Source organism: Azolla caroliniana, unplaced genomic scaffold, assembly GCF_043228905.1.
Source record: "Azolla caroliniana isolate FFs.n. ecotype wild unplaced genomic scaffold, voAzoCaro1.0.p SCAF_5, whole genome shotgun sequence".
NCBI classification, from domain to species: Eukaryota; Viridiplantae; Streptophyta; class Polypodiopsida; order Salviniales; family Salviniaceae; genus Azolla; species Azolla caroliniana.
Window position 1 is genome coordinate 1,749,705 of NW_028230440.1, and position 17,619 is coordinate 1,767,323.

General features: G+C 35.8%; 2 protein-coding genes across 3 annotated transcripts; one reads left to right on the forward strand and one right to left on the reverse strand.

Moving 5' to 3' along the window:
• Positions 1-307: 307 nt before the first annotated feature.
• On the forward strand, positions 308-10,734 carry LOC147863553 (uncharacterized). Its single transcript, XM_087319497.1, has 19 exons — positions 308-622; positions 1,943-2,098; positions 2,203-2,355; positions 3,150-3,228; positions 3,331-3,396; positions 3,488-3,687; positions 3,809-3,860; positions 6,829-6,908; positions 7,046-7,121; positions 7,216-7,305; positions 7,449-7,526; positions 7,676-7,732; positions 7,851-7,919; positions 8,211-8,309; positions 8,765-8,902; positions 8,984-9,090; positions 9,385-9,523; positions 9,598-9,714; positions 10,303-10,734. The coding sequence occupies exons 1-19, from the start codon at positions 561-563 to the stop codon at positions 10,465-10,467; spliced, it is 1,983 nt and encodes a 660-aa protein (XP_087175623.1). The 5' UTR covers positions 308-560; the 3' UTR covers positions 10,468-10,734.
• Positions 10,735-11,619: 885 nt separating this feature from the next.
• Positions 11,620-16,121, reverse strand: LOC147863554 (putative pectin methylesterase CGR3). Of its 2 annotated transcripts, none has more exons than XM_087319841.1 (8): positions 15,980-16,121; positions 15,048-15,193; positions 14,882-14,924; positions 14,528-14,620; positions 13,732-14,121; positions 13,523-13,587; positions 13,216-13,373; positions 11,620-11,975 (listed from the first exon to the last, which is right to left on the reverse strand). In XM_087319841.1, the coding sequence occupies exons 2-8, from the start codon at positions 15,171-15,173 to the stop codon at positions 11,972-11,974; spliced, it is 879 nt and encodes a 292-aa protein (XP_087175967.1). In that variant the 5' UTR covers positions 15,174-15,193; positions 15,980-16,121; the 3' UTR covers positions 11,620-11,971. The 2 variants fall into 2 exon arrangements, with proteins under 2 accessions (XP_087175967.1, XP_087175966.1); XM_087319840.1 differs by having other exon boundaries at positions 11,620-11,967; positions 13,209-13,373; positions 15,980-16,120.
• Between the last annotated feature and the right edge of the window lie 1,498 nt (positions 16,122-17,619).

Sequence of the window (17,619 nt, forward strand, 5' to 3'; positions counted from 1 at the left end):
GCATGGCAATGATCTTAATGTGTGTGTGGTGGAGTGATCTTCGAGATGGTTTACAGACAAGGAGTGCATATGTACATTGTGATGAAGCCATACGGTCTCAGTTCGGCTATCGTACGCTTGGCTATCGTACGCTTGTGCTATGTTGACACAACAGAAGCCAAAAGATATATTTCTATATATACATAGACACACATTTACAATGTGTGAATGGATATATGATATGTATGTATATGGTATACCGTATATGTATGTATGTACATAGATACATACATAGATACATACATACATACATACAGTCTTACGGACAGACAGACAGAGACAGAGACAGACAGAGAGAACCTACTCCATGAAAGCGCTCCTCTCCCTGTCTCCCTTTCTCTACGCAGACACAGTGTGTCATGTTTGCAAGTTACATACAAGACCTAACGCTCTGAACCGTGTGTTTGTGACGCCAGAAGAGAAGGACGAATGGAATGTTATGAATGACGCTTGATCCAATCGAACACTTTCTTCTTCCTCCTCCCTTTTTATCATTACTTTTTTGAACTCTTCAACTTAACATGGCTGGAGCACACAGATCTGAAATTGCTCTCGCTTGCGATGAAGCTGAAAACGCACTCAGGTTTTTATACTCTCTCTCTCTCTCTCTCTCCCTCCCAAACAAAATCATATGATCCTTTATCTTTAAGTAATGAATTTATTGCCACTATGCGAGCAGTTGAAATCGATTTTTGAGAACAAGAAATTGAATGATTTGATTTCAGAGTATATATATAGTTAGACAGTAGAGTAAGAGCTGTATTCTTTACTGTCAAATATTCTCAGAACAAATTTTATACACACTGTATCACTTTTCTTTTGATTGATGAATTTCTATGATCGAGAGCATTTGTTTAATAAAAGAAAAAAATCTAGGAATTTCTCCTCTCCCATAGGGGATGAATTTTACGAATTTCCAGTATTCAAGCAATCGGGTGATTTTCTGGAAATTAATTGATATGGTTGCAGAGCATAGTGATCAGATGAGGATTCTTCTAGCAAAAATGACATTCTATTCCCATACCAAAACTTTGAGTGAAAATAATCCTTCGCCTTTGAGTGATGAATTTCTCTATGGAAGCAACTGGACAGTTTTTTGAGAATCCTTTTCGACTGATTTTGGGTTCAGAGCATATATATTTCTTTGTGTAACCAGGGATTAGCCAATTGAGCCAAAATTGTATGTGCATTCTGTTCATTTTGCACATGTGATGAGAAAAAACCCATCCGTCATGGCTTATGTGGCACGTTTTGTAGATATTTTCACATCAAAACTTGTATGTCCTGATCAAGCTATTGGGTACAGATAAGACTTATAGGCGGAGAACATTCTGAACTAGTTGTGCAAGAATTGATATAAATATGGATGATGGTTACATTTATTGTGCTGTCTGAATCAAGCTTGGTTTCATTCCTTTGGTTAAATTTAAATGACACGATGATAAAGAGATGGTCGAAGAGTGATTTTCCTAGGTTCCATTGAAAATCATGATAAAGGAGTAGATATAGCATTCATTCTCTTCTTCCGTGCAATTTCTTGGCTTGTTGTGAGCATAATTTGTGCAATTAATATAACCTCTCTTTGAATTTTTTTGGCTCTTTGTGAGTACCTTCATTTTCTCACCTTTTTATCACATGTATAATGTGACAACCATATGCAATGGGAGCTAGTTTTTGTTCTCGTCCTGTTTTTCCCTCATTATACAGGAAGGCATCTATACACATGTCATTTATTTATTTTTGCTATGTCTCTATACATGTTCATATTCAGAGGGGAAGTATCTCCCTTTCCTGGCATAGTAGTGTGTATTTTTTAATTTTATACAAGAAATCCATAGATAGATGGTTTTTCAAGAATAATAATAATAGGAGGATTGCCTTAAATAATGCGAATTTCTGGCAGGCTTTTCCTTCAAGGGAAGTTTGATGAAGCAGAGAGCTTCATTGAAGAAAGGTCCAGGACAAGGGATTCTGTTTCTGGTTCTGTTCCTATCTTCACTCATTGTCATGCTGTTATTCTCTTTGCAAAAGCAGGGATTACAGGCACAGAGGAGGATAGGTAGATAATAGTTGTTTTTTTGTGTACTTTGTATGATGCAAGAAACAAAAATGAATGGCGCATGTTGAGATATTATTTTTCATGAGTCAGCTGTTGAAATGCAGAAAACAAGCAATAGAAAGGTTGCAATATGCAGCAAACTTAGCTGGAGAGCATATACCTAAAAAAGGATGGGCACAAAGCATTGCTTCTTGGGGAATGGGCTATTTTGTATCACAGTCCCCTACACCATGTATTTCTGAAAAGGAGCTTAGCTGGTAATAATTACAGATTTCCTTTCCCCATTTTCTTGTTTTCTAATTCAAGCTCTATTGGTCCATTTTTCATTCATCATGTGGTTTTTAAAGTTTCCTTTCATTGTGCTAGAAAGATATCTATGGCATTGGCTAAAAAGAGGAATACTGAATTAATGGTCGCAGTCCTGTATAGACTTTTAAGGGAGTTCAGTTCTTAAGCTATTTTACAAGGTTCCAAATTGTTTTCTATGAATTGTTCTGTGTAATGCTGTTTTCTTCTAAGTTCTATTAATGCTAATTTAATTACAAAAGATCTACATTAGTTGCAGTCCTATATAGACATTTAAGGAAGTTCAGCTCTTAAGCTATTTTACAAGGTTTTAAATCGTTTTCTATGAATTGTTCTGTGTAACTGTTTTCTTCTAAATTTTATTAATGCTAACTTAATTACAAAATACTCGCTTTCTTTTAAGTTTATCTAGAATCGAGAGTTGTCTGTAGTACATACTCTGCAATATTCAGTGAAACATGGATGAGAGCTAATTATAAACAAATTTTGAAAATGATACGAGAAATTTGAATCTGACATCATGTACATCATCGCCGTGTTTTGATGGTTGTGGTTTCATTTTCAAAAATCTGGTACTCTCTTTCTGATTTTATCAGACTCTATGTTTGGAGGATATTCTGTTTTCACTTTATAGATGTCATTTTATTGGTATAAATTATTATATGCTACCTACCCAGGGGTTTGTATAGTTGCCATCTCCCCATCTTGTTTTATTTTATTTTGCTGATTCTTCGTCACTGTTCAGCCGGATTATTGAAGCAGAGTCTACATATCTTTCTGCTCTACTTTGTTTCTTTGAAGAATCATTAGCAGCATTTTTCAAGGTCATATTCTCATCTGTTTACCTCAAAGTTTAATCATAGTACATTTTTTATTCAGTTCATCAAATTCTCATTTTCTGTTATTTGTCATTCCTCAAAGATCAGGCAGCTTTGTTGATTCGGAAAGCAATTCGTGGATACAAACACTGTAACAACATACTACAAAGCAATGTAGCTAACTTGATATCATCCTTGTATAAGTGGTGAAATTTCAGACACTTTCTAAAGTTTAATCCAGCTTGTTATGTATGTACATGAACAGGGGCGGTCTATTGCAAGTGAACATGATACTGGTGCAGTTAAACTAGGTTTTGGTGGCTTCAGCTTGGCTATTTCAATGCTTCCCCCAAAGTTGTTACGTTTATTATCAGTGCTAGGTTTCCCTAGTGATCGAAAAGCAGGGCTCAGTGCAATTGATGAGGCTCTTCACGGTGGTGGCCTTCGAGCTTCAGTGTCTGGCGTGTAGGTTGTCCAGTGTTACATTATCTAGTCATGCTTTATTGCATTTATACCCACTAAAAACATATCTATGAAGTTAAAAGTCCTGACTTTTTTCTGAGATGCTATTTCCCCCTTTGTACAGCTTGCTGTTATCGTACCATGTCATCTTACCAGCCTTTTTCTCCATTCCTCAGGTAAGTTTTTAAGAACTATCATTCATTTGTCTCTTTTTGGGTATATTATACATCTGGCCATGCAACTTTCCTTCTCACTTAAAATTTTCTTGTGATAGAAGGTGAGAGTTTCGACACATGGCACTCTTTGACATGTGATTGGCCTATTTCCAATCATCATTCGTAGTCAAACTGAGGGTCATCTCTCCCCAGTAAAAAATTCCTCTTTTGTTATTTAACTGATGCGAGGAATGCTAATAGGGAACTACCTTCTAGTTGCAAAACAAACTCACAAGAGAAATCACTAGATTCTGCTGCTAGAATACCACAGTGATTTATTACTTGTTCATCGCATGGTGTTTCTCGATTATATAACTAAGGCTCTTGGTGACAGCTGTTGTATGGTCTATGCGTTTGTATTTCCCTCAGAATTGGGTCACACAGCAGTTGTAAAGGATTTCTGTACATGCAATATACAAACCATAAAGAGAAATTTCTGTACATGCAATATACAGACCAGAAAGAAAATTTCTCTGATAAAAACTGAGAATACCACAGTGATTCTGCTGCCAGAATACCACAGTGATTTATTACTTGTTCATTGCATGGTATTTCTCGATGATATAACTAAGGCTCTTGGTGACAGCTGTTGTATGGTCTATGCATTTGTATTTCCCTCAGAATTGGGTCACACAGCAGTTGTAAAGGATTTCTGTACATGCAATATACAAACCAGAAAGAAAATTTCTCTGATAAAAACTGAGAATACCACAGTGATTCTGCTGCCAGAATACCACAGTGATTTATTACTTGTTCATTTCATGGTATTTCTCGATGATATAACTAAGGCTCTTGGTGACAGCTGTTGTATGGTCTATGCGTTTGTATTTCCCTCAGAATTGGGTCACACAGCAGTTATAAAGGATTTCTGTACATGCAATATACAAACCATAAAGAGAAATTTCTCTGATAAAAACTGGGAAATTTTATGCCACCAAACAGTTGAAGCATAGATAAAACAGTGGTGATATAGTGGAGAAACTGAAACAAGCGAACCATCAGAAATAGGCCACTTGGCAATTTTGGTGGTTTTGGGGTCCTATTATATACCCCTGTTTTAAGCCTTTGTTTGAAGATGAACTAAGACAAAATATGTAACAACATGAGTGGGGGTTTGACACCTCCTCAGTTGTCTATGCAGGCACAAGAAAGGGGATAAGTCTGAAAGTGTTGACTAACGAAGAATGAGAAACAACACCATCAGTTGTAAAATATTCTGCATAAAAAATATCATGACATTTTCTGTAAGCAATATGCATGACCCCTGGACCCTGAGGAAGCTCGACATCCATAAAGGAAATTCTATCTGCCATAGAAAAGGGTGGAAACCAACTTAGAAACCCTCTTAGAACATGGACAGGAGGGTGGAGGTCTTACTAAGAATCCCCCTCAGAATTGGTATAAGAATGCGGAATGTGTGATTAAACTATCCATAGAACTTGGGTACAAGAGAGCAGATTGTGTAATCGAATCCTTCTAGAATTTACTACTAAATAGGTACTGCTCTATATAGGTTTCAAGTTTGGCAGGGATGTGCTGAGCCATGATAGTATTCACATTCCTCTTACATTCTCCTGAAGAGGATGCCCACATTCTTTTTTAATTTTTTTGTTGGGACAGTAATACTTCTGGATGAATTCTTTTATCTATTTTACTTCTGTCCCTCCTATTTTACTTCTTCATCAGGTTGTTCCTCCTCCTTGGCTAGATGGTTTTGGTTGAGCTATTCTTCCACCTCTTTTTTGGCCGACTCTTTGTGTGTTGTTATAACTTCGAGGCAAGCATACCATTTAACCAGTCATGGTTCTAGTGTTGACTTTTCGCGATTGCATCATATCTTCTCTCAGCTAGACAACATTTGGTGATTGTATTTTCAAGGCTTTGTTCAGTTTTGGTTATTGCACTTGTGCCCGTTAGTTGACCGCGTTTCCAGTTAACGTTCCTTGTTATTGCAAACAACACCCTATTCATTCATTCGTTCGATCGGGGAATAAATTGCCCGCCCTTCATGCTGAATCCGCGTGTCGGCGTGTGGAAATCGCAGTGGCCTAATCATTCGTATGGTAATTTGAGGAAGAAATAAATCTAACTTCAGTTTGTTGGCACTTTCTTTTCTAGTCAAGGGGCGTCTTTTTTCTGTCAGCATGTACCTCATTCAGAATTAGACCACATGGCAATTCAGAGGGACTTCCTGGACAGTTAATATAACCTGTATTTAAAAATACAAAAGAAAAACCAAGAAGAAAATGGGACGAAAACAGAGAAGAAGTAAAAGCACATATCGGGGAATTTATTACCATCTGAGCCATGCTTTTTATTGTCTGTTGTATTTTGTATGGGTTGTCATCAGCTCTTTTGCTATTCCATATTATTTGAAGGTTCAGGATTTCTGTCCTTATTAAGTACAAGAGGCCAAATATTGAAAACCTTTATCTATTGAGTACCTATAAGTTTTTTAGGAAAATTCTCAAAAAAACAAACTTGATTGGCATTTGTTTTCTTTTAACCTGTATTGTATGTTTAGTGAATATAAAATTTGTTTTTTGGCACTATTAATAATGAAAACGCATCCAGGAAATGTAATTTCCTCATCATCATCAGTGCAGTGAAAGATGCGCGATTTTGGGCCACCTTTTAGTTATAAAAGGTGATTTGTAATAATTAGATTACAGCCCTAAATTAGTGCTATATTTTATATTTTTAAGAATGTATAATCATCTTAATTATGACAGTAGGTAGATGTCCATTTTGGACAATTAGCCCCTAATTATTGTTACTTCAACATTTTATTCTCATATTCAGCCTTTATCTTATTTGTAGTTCATGAACGGTTGAATATGTAAGTTCCATAAACAAGTGTGCATACATACATAATTCGTGTTTTTTTCTAAATCAGTTTATGTTTGAACTGAAATTTGTTATTGATCAGGAGCGTCAGCAGCATGTACAGTCTGCTGAAAGAGTTCTCTCAGTGCTTGATGAAAATTATCCAGACAGCTTTTTTTTGAGGTGCCTACAAAAATGCTTGCTTGTTTTTAGTTATGACATAAGATGGATAATATAAACACTTCTACCAGCATTGTTACTAACCACATGATTTATTAATGGATCCATAGTCAAGTCAATTATCGTTTGGGATTTTGCAGTTTCTACAGAGGACGTTTGCAACGTCTCAAAGGAGATTTGGATGGATCTGTTCTGTACTTTTTGAGGCTAGATGAGGTAAAGGATGTGTCGAGTTTTTCAAACTTTGGTGCCATTGCATCCTACCCTTGATTTAAAATAGTGTGCATGCTTAACTCTATGATTCTTGTAGGGTTTGCACCTTCCCGAGGAGTCAAAATTCTTCAAATTGCGACATGCTTGGATTTATGAACTAGGTGTAAGCTACATGCTACAACTCAAAGTGAGTAAAGTGAAGCTATTGCCAATATTCTTCAGTTTGCAAAACTTATGTTATTGGAGAGCTTTCGAATTCAAGAAATGTTTCTAAGTGTATGGAGTTTTAAATAAATCAAAAGATTGTGATTAGTATCTCATATAAAACAGTGGAAAGATGCCCAAAGATGTTGGGAAGAGCTGGAGAAAGACAGTGTGTGGTCTCGAGCATTTTTTGCTTACATGCATGTGAGTAACTTGAAGCCCTCTAGTAATTTATGTTGCTGAAGAGTGATCAGGTTGTAATCATTTCCTATCATGAACATTTTAAAGGCTTAGGCATAGTAGTTCATGTCTTCGTCTTTATCCCTACTCGATTCAGATGAATACTTTTGCAGGGCGTTTCCCTCTCTATGCAAGGACTATCAAGTGATGCTGCTGAGGAGTTCGGTAAGGTCCGTGGTTAGGTTTCATATTAAATTTATTATCTGATAATTTTATTGGAAGTGTATGCAGTGGTCAGTGATTTAATACTGGTCTAGAACTGGTGTTATCTATGGGTTTTGGCTTCAGGTTCAAGGGCTAATGAGAGGAACAATGTCTGGGCGAGTCTTGGCAGAAGAACAATATGTTTCAAGGAAGGTATAGAAAGGAGAGGAAGCTTTGCGCACTTTTTTTGGATTCAAACCATCTGTTTTCCTAGCTATCTGATGGTGAAATAAAGTGAAGGAACTGGAAAAGGCCAAAGTGCCATATGGAACTAAACTACTTATAGTGATCTGAAGGGCCTCCATTTCCCCTCTTCTCAGGCCCCAAAAAAAGCCACACATAATGTGTATTTATATAAATGCATTGATCTGGGGCTTATGAATGCACTATAGAATATGCAAATGAAGATGGTAAAAATCTGGAATTCTTTTTTTCCAATTTCAGGTGAAAGATCATTGTCTTGATAGAGAGGAGGGAGTAAAGAGTTTTCAAGGTTCCATCAGTGGGATAGAGTTTCTTTATTTGTGGAATTCGTTTCCTCAGGTATTTCATTCTTATGATTTGTTGATCTTTTCACTTAACAATTGGCAACGGTCTGGTTTGGTTCGAGAGTGTCCAAACCGAACCGTTTAAAATTTTTGAAACCTGAATCGAACCGAACCGAACCACAAAACTGTTTAAACTGAAACCGTTAGGTAAAAATCCAAACCGTTAAACCATTAAATCGCTAAAACTGCGGTTTCATGGTTCGGTTTCGGTTTTCAACTTAGGTCAAAATTCAAAATTTAAAATTTTAAAGATTTTTCCTAAAATGTGAGAATTAGGCTTAAAAAGGAAAAGGTTGTTTTAAAATTTTATTTTTTTTTAAAAACAATCAAACCGTTAAGCCATTAAGCTGTGGTTTCGTGGTTCGGTTCAAACTGAACCTTTGCTGATTGTTATTTTCACTATTACTTATTACTCTAATTCTCTAATCACTTCTTGTTTGCCACCTCTAGATGCCTCCAGGTGAACTTGAAAAAGTCATACAAATAATCGATGATGCAGAAACAATGTATTGTAAATCAGATGAATCCAAAGAAGGGGATTCACAAACTGAACCTCAAACGTCATGGCTAGTTAGTGCAGACGAGGAGGTGGGTGAATATAGTCTAGTAGTTCTATGTGCTTGCTCATCAAGAGTAGAAATTATTCATGTTTTTTCTATACTAAACCAGGAAGTAGAAACAGAAGATAATTTTGCTGTCGGTAACTTAATTAAGGGTACCGCACTTCGAGAACTTGGGCGCCTTGATGCTGCATCTGAATGTCTTGGAAGAGTAAGGTAACATTGGCCAATATTCATTTAATAGAATAAGGTAATGTTAATTTCTCAAAAGAATAGGATAATAATATTCATGTCTTTGAAGAGTAAGTTAGGGGTGGGTTGCCATAGAAAAATAATGCAATGTTCAGTTTAATATTCGTGCCTTCGAAGACTAAGATAAATATTTGGGTCTTGGGAAGACTAAGGTTAAGGTTAATGATTGTGTCTTGGAGAACTGAGGTAATGTTGGTTAATATTTATTTCATATTTGAAGTGATGGTTATATGGTTTCATATGCGAGGGGGAATACAGGGAGGAGTCATGCTATGTTGAGACTGAACTGTTTGTATATCCTATGGCGGCGTATGAACGTGCCCTTCTGTTGATATGCCAACACACAACCCGGACGCCAGATCCACAGAAACCTCTGAATTTTGACTTCCTTATAGAGGTAGGTGGGTTGTCAGAGAGTGGTTTCTTGGGCTATACTTTTCTATTGTTGAGATTTTTTATTTTTATTTACAGGCCAAAAAAGAGCTTGCAATAGCAGAAGGATTTAAACAAGATTACAATTTTTTGTGGCGACTTCTCGGAAGGGTACATGCAGCACGTGCTGCTATTCAAGGTCTAATGGGTGAAGAGGTAAAGTAGGTTTTGGATATTAGAAATTATGATAATACTACAAGATCAATTTCACAAGAAATGTTCTATGATTGTGATGTTTTCCCTTTATATTGGCAGTCGAGCTTCATTTAGTACTTAAATGAGTCAGTCATTAGAGATGTTCTGTAAAAGAAGTTTTCCCTCAGTAATTTGTATTTGATAGGAATATATGTTTATGTGACTCTAATTTAGAGTTGAAGTTGAAAATATCTGTTTATTGTAGTTGATCCATCACTGTTAGCTTTTCATGAATAATTAACTCTTTTAGAGAAGTAGGGCTAAATGTAAGCCCACTTGTCAATATGCATACAACATGATTTCTTCGGCAGATTTGTTGAAGCCTTCTAAATTTGTGATAATAGAAAAAGAACATTTGTAAAGATTACTGTGAAGTTCAGTTCTTTCCTAATAGTTATAAAAGCTTTAGAGAAGATTAGACCAAACATTTCTTAATGAAAATGGCTCTGGTCAAATAAATTATGTTTCTTTGATCATTATCTAGCAGATGTTTCTTTCTTGCTGCATTTAGTTTGTCTCTAATGTGTCTATTTGTCTTGATATGGTCAGCCAAGTGGAAATACAGAGAAATCACTGACGGAAGATGAAAGTTTCAATGGCCAATGGGACGAGGATGAGGAAGAAGAGGAAACAATGAACAAAAAGATCAATCCTCCTGTCTTAAATGGACTTAATGGACTCATGGAAAGTGAAAATTTGGTATCGAGGAGTTGAAAGATCGAAATCATTGTGATGAATCTTTTGGAAACCATCCTTGTTCACACAGCCAGATTGTGGTTGAATTCTGTATATCTCAGCCAGGCTCTAAAAGTCTTATAATCCAATGGCAAGGAAGCAAATGGATCTTAGCATATACATACATATATATTACTGTATTCTAAAATGTAATTATATTGGGAAAGGGCTCTTCATTTTCTTCTAAACCATGTCGTTATTTCTGGACATGATTCTGGGTTATTTATAGCAAACGCTTTTCCATCATATCTGTTCAGTTTCACGACATGGTTGCTACACAGATCAAAAGAATCAAAGCGAAATAATTGTTCATGTTATATTATAGCTTTTATATTTGCAGTAAGGGAAGAGTTTGGTTTGGTGATTCAATTCAATGAACACGTTTGATCTTTATGACAAGAGCAAATCTAAAATTAGGTTGTGGCTGATGCAAATGTTTTCCAATGAAAAAGCATGGGGAGAGTATGTGATCAATCAAACTGAAAGATTGAATCAGATGTATTTGAAAGAGATGCTTCGAGTGTGTTTGTTTGTAACATTGGGAAGAAACAGTTATTGTATGTTTAAACAAGTGAAAGAAGACACTTTTGAGCATGAATGCTTATTGTAAGCAGTGGAAGTGGGAGAGGTTTTGCCGACATTTGAAAGTTTGCAATGGTATTACTGAACCGCCAATTTATTTAACTTTCTCCTAATAATTCGCTCAAGAAGTATGCACTTGATCTTCAGAACATCAGATCACCTGAAACATGTTTTTGTAACTCTATGCATTCAATTCAATCCTCCAAAACTCTGATTTGCTTTCTGAAGCCTTCCAATTCCACAAGCAGTTCAGTGGGTGAGCAAGAGACTACAATATTGCAAATGCAATGGTACCTATATCCCTTCATAAGTGAAATAATTACTGATCACTACCCCAACAACTGATTAAAGTGTTAGCATTTCAAATGTGCAAAAGCTTCCTAAGTCTGTCAGTTCATTAAGGTACAAAATGTAGGTAAAATGTTAACACTGCAATGACGTAGAAATAATTAGCAACGAATCAAGCGGGGATAAGTAACGAAGCATGCTATGTTTAATTAACCTTAGAATTATCATCATAAGATTTCAAACTCATTAGTAATTAGCATAGGAAGTTTAAATATCAAACATGAGACATTAAATTAAGCAGTAGTGATACATAGTAGGCTACAGCACAGCCATAGCTCAAAATAGATGTGAGGAACAAATAATGAGAGATTCACCGGAGATTAAATAGGAGACATGGAGAATATGCATTTAGCATATATCTTTGTATAATGTTTTCTTGCCCTCAAAATTGCAATGTTATCTCTCTGGAATCTAATAATGACACAACAGTGTTATTAATCTCACAAATCTCCAGTAAAACAAATACAAATTAGGTACATGAATTTCTAAGAGAGCATTCTATAAAATTTGATCATCATGATCTTGCCCCAAGCGCCTCGTCTTAAAAGACTTTTCACCTGATTAACATATTAAAAAGAAAATGGAAGGGATAAGCTAAAGATTAAAACAAGATTGAAGAAATAGAAGAAATGCAGGAATCATGTTCAACTTGTGTAGAAAAACTATCACCAACTCAGATATATTACACAGGTTGAAAATTAAATGTTCTTATCATGCAATAATCTAATTGTACACCAACTAGCTGAAGGCAAAAATGCCCTATGTATGAGATTTCATGATACGCTTAAGACAACCATCTTAATTTCCCTTTCTCCATGAGTGTATAGATACATCCAAAACAAGGATCGTAACTTCTAAAATGTAGGACACCCTTTACGGATCTCAATGCCCAAAATTTCCTCCACTTTAGTTTTAAGAATCCTTGATCTTTGAAATGATGCATATTATTTTTTAAGCTCCAGGCAGTAGAAAGAATATCTTATGGAACCCTTAAAACTGAGACAATTCACCTTGAAAAAATCGCTTACCACTGAAGTTTACGGTATCTTCATCGATATTCTCAAACTGGCCCTTCACATAGTCATAATGGATAAATAAAAGATACAGTGTGTGCATAGGCCTTCAGATGATAAGAAGGGTACATGACGGTAGACAACATAAAGAATATTCACTGTTGCCAATATAAGGTTATTCATGAAACATAGCATACATTCTTGAAGTTCCAAATTTGAATATGGACTGTCGAATTGGTCTAGCTACCCAGGATTATCTATATATCATTTATATTTTTATATAGTCTTGCAACCTTTGGAAAATGCTGGCCTTCATTTGAAATCAAGTGGGCTTCAAATTTAAAAGAATTTATCAATGTGTACAAGATTTTAGATGGGCCGTCAGACAATAAAAAGGGTGCATGCCGGTAGACAACATAAAGAATATTCACTGTTGCCAATATAAGGTTTCACATGAAACATAGCATACATTCTTGAAGTTTCAAATTTGAATATGGACAGTCGAATTGGTCTAGCTACCCATGATTATCTATATATCATTTATATTTTTATATAGGCTTGCAACCTTTGGAAAATGCTGGCCTTCACTTGAAATCAAGTGGGCTCAAATTTTAAAGAATTGATCAATGTGTACAAGATTTTCGGTTATAGCATGCATATTACGAAAAGCAGTCTCGCGTTCAAATTATTGTGGTTATTTTTTCATCTTAGATACAGTCCTAGATGCAGTAAAATACATGATGGATACATAATTCAATTGAAATTTTAGTTAGGTACATTTTACCTTCTAACATCTGTGGATATGAGATGAAAGATATAGTAATTTGGTTTGAATTTCGTTTTCGACAGAAGACTGTCAAATCTCTCAGTAGCTTCTTTGCTTTCCTGTAGGCCATACAGTTGAAAATGATGTTGCCACCAAAGCTTACTACGAGGTTTCAGCTGCACCCAGAAATTTTCCATGACCCTCATTATACATAATTACATGCTAAAAATGAGTATATATATATATCGACATCCTGCTATTACGTAATTACTTGCAAACATGAAGATGTATAGCATATGTTATAGTACGGAGCTTTCAAACTCACCATTTTAGAAGTTGATTTGATTCCCTCGCCAGTAGGATCATGCATCTTTTGGACTGATTTTCCATCTGCAATGTCAAAAAATCCTTAACAACGTAATGAAGATGACACTTCATACTAAACCTAAGAATCATAATGAGATGAATGAGCTAGTACTAGACTAAAACACTATAACAACATTGCATTGATAAGGTAGGGAGAACTTTACTTACTTACAAGGACGACAACACTTTCCGATGTAACTCGTGCGAGCTCTCTAAGGGTAATATTGAGCTGTTTGGATGTCATGGAGTCCACAATATCATTGGCTAGAACAAGAGAGAAAGAGTTTGATCTATAGGGAAACGGCTGAGTAACATCGGCAACACGAATCAGACCCTTCCGAATGAGATTTTCACATACACTATGAACTGGAGGTTTAGGATCAAACGGTAACAATCCCCATGCTTCTGCTTTTTCTTCTTTAAGAAGTTTCAAGACAACAGCACATGCAGATGGTCCTACATGGAGAATATGATCCATGGAGTCTGTGTATACCTTCTTGAGTAAAGGAAGAACTTCGCATACTGCAGTTCTACACTCTGGTCTTGAAGCAAACTCTTCTGAAAAAAATAAATCAAACATTAGATGATCTTAATAAATTTATCTTACGGGAAAACTCTGAAACACACTTTAAATTTTCCTTGATATCCTAAATGCCCCTGACTGTTTCTTTATTTTCCCAAATGACCCTAATTTCCAACATTTTTCCCACATACCCGTGCCGTGGTCAACCCCCCTCTCAAACAAATATACATGCTATTAAGAGCAAGAATACAGTCAATTCATCCACTTGTTCTGACTTGCATGTTCTATTTGAGCACTATCTGTATCCTCTTTTTTACTTGATTTTACTATTCTTAACCCAGATCCTACTAGTTGATCAGGGGCATCAAGGAAAGACAGTTTTTCCCCCTCGATCTTACTATACTTAACCAAGATCTCATGAAACATTCTGTAGAAGAGTACCTTTCTCATCTTCTGCTGTTCCTTCCGTATTAAGACTCCCATAAATTCGTGCAATTGTTGCTGAAGATTGATCATTTACTGCCTTTGTTGGATCTGTTACATGAAAATAAATGGAAATAAGCAATGGTGATAGCTAATGTACGATAGTTACAAGTTGTATGGTATAAACATGAAGTTCATGAAATAGGAAATAAGCAAACCGGAAATGGACAGATCTAATGTATGCTGCTTACAAGCTTAGATCTTGAATCTTTTACATATTTTAATGAAATAGGAAATTGGCCAGAGAAATTTTTTTTTGAAAAATATCGCTAAAACATAATCATTATGATTGAAAAAGAAATAAGAACTTACTCGAGGTGCTCGAGAAAGAATAGCACACTAGGATGACAATGCCCTGAACAAAGTCCCAAAAACCTATAGGTTAGTTCACCTGTCAACGAATCTTTTTGCAAAATCATACAAAGAAGATTGTATATCAAATCTTTGACAGGAAGGAAAGGCACTTATATGTGCTCACCACTAAGACAAGACAGACAGAGAGAAACGGAGATCTCTGAGTGAATTTGAATGGATTTAGATCTGCGAAGCTTGATTTTCCATTGAATCGTCGGGGAGTAACGGCTGATGGTCGGCGTGGCGGCATCTTTCACTGTGGAAATTAAACTCTTTGAATTACAAAAAATGAAGTATGTACAATAATATTAAAAGACGAACAGATCTGTAAGATAATACAGTATCAGCAGACTACTAGATTCTGCATTCTTTTGCCATGTGAATTGAACTTTTCTAATTCCAAAAGGCATTGTTCATTATGCATCAAAATAATGTATAGATCTGCTTACTAGATTCGGCAATTTTGGCTAAATTTAACTGTTCTAACTGCAAATTGCACCATTTATACAGTATCAAATAGTGTATAGATCTTAAATCCAATACACTAGCAAAGATTTCAAGACTATCTAGTGTTGAAACGGGTGATAATATTACAGAGAGAAAATGAAATGGGAATGGATATCCATTCCACTTCCTGTTATGCTTACACTCTAAAAGAAGCTACAGAAAAGAGAGAATTAAACAGAGAATAGTAGTTCAAGAATCAATAGATCAATGCTGATCCGGATCGAAACATATATATATCACGAAACGTGGGAATAAAGGGAGATGAAGTGAGAAATCGATGAGAGGATAATATTCCTGTCGTTAGAATTATTGAAGGTATATAGATGAGAACAGAAATTAAGCAGAGAAAGCTTGCGAACAGAAGATTTCTTTTACTTCCGATTCGTTTTCTTCCTTTTAGAATTAATGGATGGAATAGTCGGGAGATGTCATGAATTGGAATGCAAACGAAACAGATTCAATAGGGTTAGCGAGAAGGGACAGATCTGAGCAAGTGGAAGTGGGGAGACGAAGAAGAGAAAGGTAGAGAGAAGAAGAAGGATGCGATACCTGGAAGGCGACAAGGGAGAAGGATGTGTCAACCTCTGTCAGTCAGGCAGCTGGAGAAGCCATGGAAGCTCAGATACATACATATAGAGTTAGAGAGAGAGAGAGAGAGAGAGAGAGAGAGAGAGAGAGAGGGATTAAAAAGAGAGAGAAAGAGACAGTTCTCATAATACTGTAAAGTATTTCTGTTGGTTTTGCTTCTGTCCCAACTTCACTGTTTTTTAACTCTTTAAGTTTTAACTATGTATTAAGCATTCAGTTCATTCATTCATTCATTCACACTAGTAACCCTTCAACAGATCATACATATCAGTGATCACCATTCATTCATTATTATTGGGAGTCTTATCTATCTATAGCAAGCAAGAGCATGGTTCATCACGATAACACACATACACATATATTATTTGTTCGGATCGGCATCACATAATTTCGCAGCTAACCAATCGGACCCATTGATGTGCGGCTGCTTCTTAGTTTTTGCAGAAAGAATACGATGAATGAATCTTAGGGGGGCTAGATAGGATTTGCTAGCTTTCCAACCTAGATTTTTCGAGTGAATCGGGTGTTTATTGTGAAGGTGAATGAATATCGGGCCGAATTTTCCGGTCCCCTTTCCGTGAGTGTGTGTGGGACTTTTGGCGGCAAAGATGTATGAATGTACTCTATCAGTTTCACCTACAACACTCTTCTTGAATCCAAAAATATACACGATTTGGGGCGTTGTAAAAGAAGACTATATACTTATGCATGTATGTTTTGTGCAGGACAACGTCCCCAAGGATGATACTTTTTTTTTGACAAGGTGCCAAGGATTGTTTCTTTCTAGGGAAAACAACATTATTGATGGCATCTATATTTTCGATGATGGATTCACACCCGAGCGTCGGTAGTGAGAAGATAGTGTATTGAGGTGGATTCACACTTACATGTCGGTCGTAAGGAGAAAAATAGACCATAATGTCACGACAAACATGTCATTTAAAAGACGCATGAGCTTTTCAAGCCCACCCAAATGTGTGCTTGGTACATATCATTGTTACATGTATGTCCCTCATAAAAAAATAAGTGGATATACCGTACCTTACATGCTTAAAACCATACATTAAAATGTTTTTTCAAACTCAACTCCATGAAGAGGGATGCAATCAGACAATCAAACGACATACTCCGATGTGGGACACTTTGGAATAGTTTGATTAATGTTTTTTGAATATAAAATGATCAAATAATTCAGAACCCATGATTAACCAATTGGGATCCAATGATTGGAGAAACATTATACTAATCACAACACTAATTATAATAGTGTGAAATGTAATGTTAATGGTCCATATTATTAACCTTATTACAACTTAATTCGTCAAACCACAACACTAATTATGTTTTTGCTAATGACAATGTTAATCATAAAGGAATAACTCAAAATTAAATATCTAAGCATTCTATAGTAAAGTGTGTACAATGTGTGTTCTTTGAATGATATATCTACCAATTCTATTTTGTTTTTTGGATGAATATTATATTTCGCAAAATATGAAAACATGGTTTAAGCAACGTGGCACCCCACCTTTTTTTTAACAAGAATATTCAAGGATACTTAAAACATTTACTAGAGTGCCTAACACTAATATTAGCATCAT

What these genes read in the sequence shown, in the direction of transcription:
- LOC147863553 (XM_087319497.1), top strand. Translation starts at nt 561, where the DNA reads ATGGCTGGAGCACACAGATCTGAAATTGCTCTCGCTTGCGATGAAGCT. An exon ending in CGAGCTTCAGTGTCTGGCGT is followed by an intron (nt 3,688 to 3,808) that starts GTAGGTTGTCCA and finishes CCCTTTGTACAG; the next exon opens with CTTGCTGTTATCGTACCATG. An exon ending in AACAATATGTTTCAAGGAAG is followed by an intron (nt 7,920 to 8,210) that starts GTATAGAAAGGA and finishes TTCCAATTTCAG; the next exon opens with GTGAAAGATCATTGTCTTGA.
- LOC147863554 (XM_087319841.1), bottom strand. Translation starts at nt 15,173, where the DNA reads ATGCCGCCACGCCGACCATCAGCCGTTACTCCCCGACGATTCAATGGA. An exon ending in CTGTCTGTCTTGTCTTAGTG is followed by an intron (nt 14,925 to 15,047) that starts GTGAGCACATAT and finishes GACTTTGTTCAG; the next exon opens with GGCATTGTCATCCTAGTGTG. An exon ending in TCAAATCAACTTCTAAAATG is followed by an intron (nt 13,374 to 13,522) that starts GTGAGTTTGAAA and finishes TTCTGGGTGCAG; the next exon opens with CTGAAACCTCGTAGTAAGCT.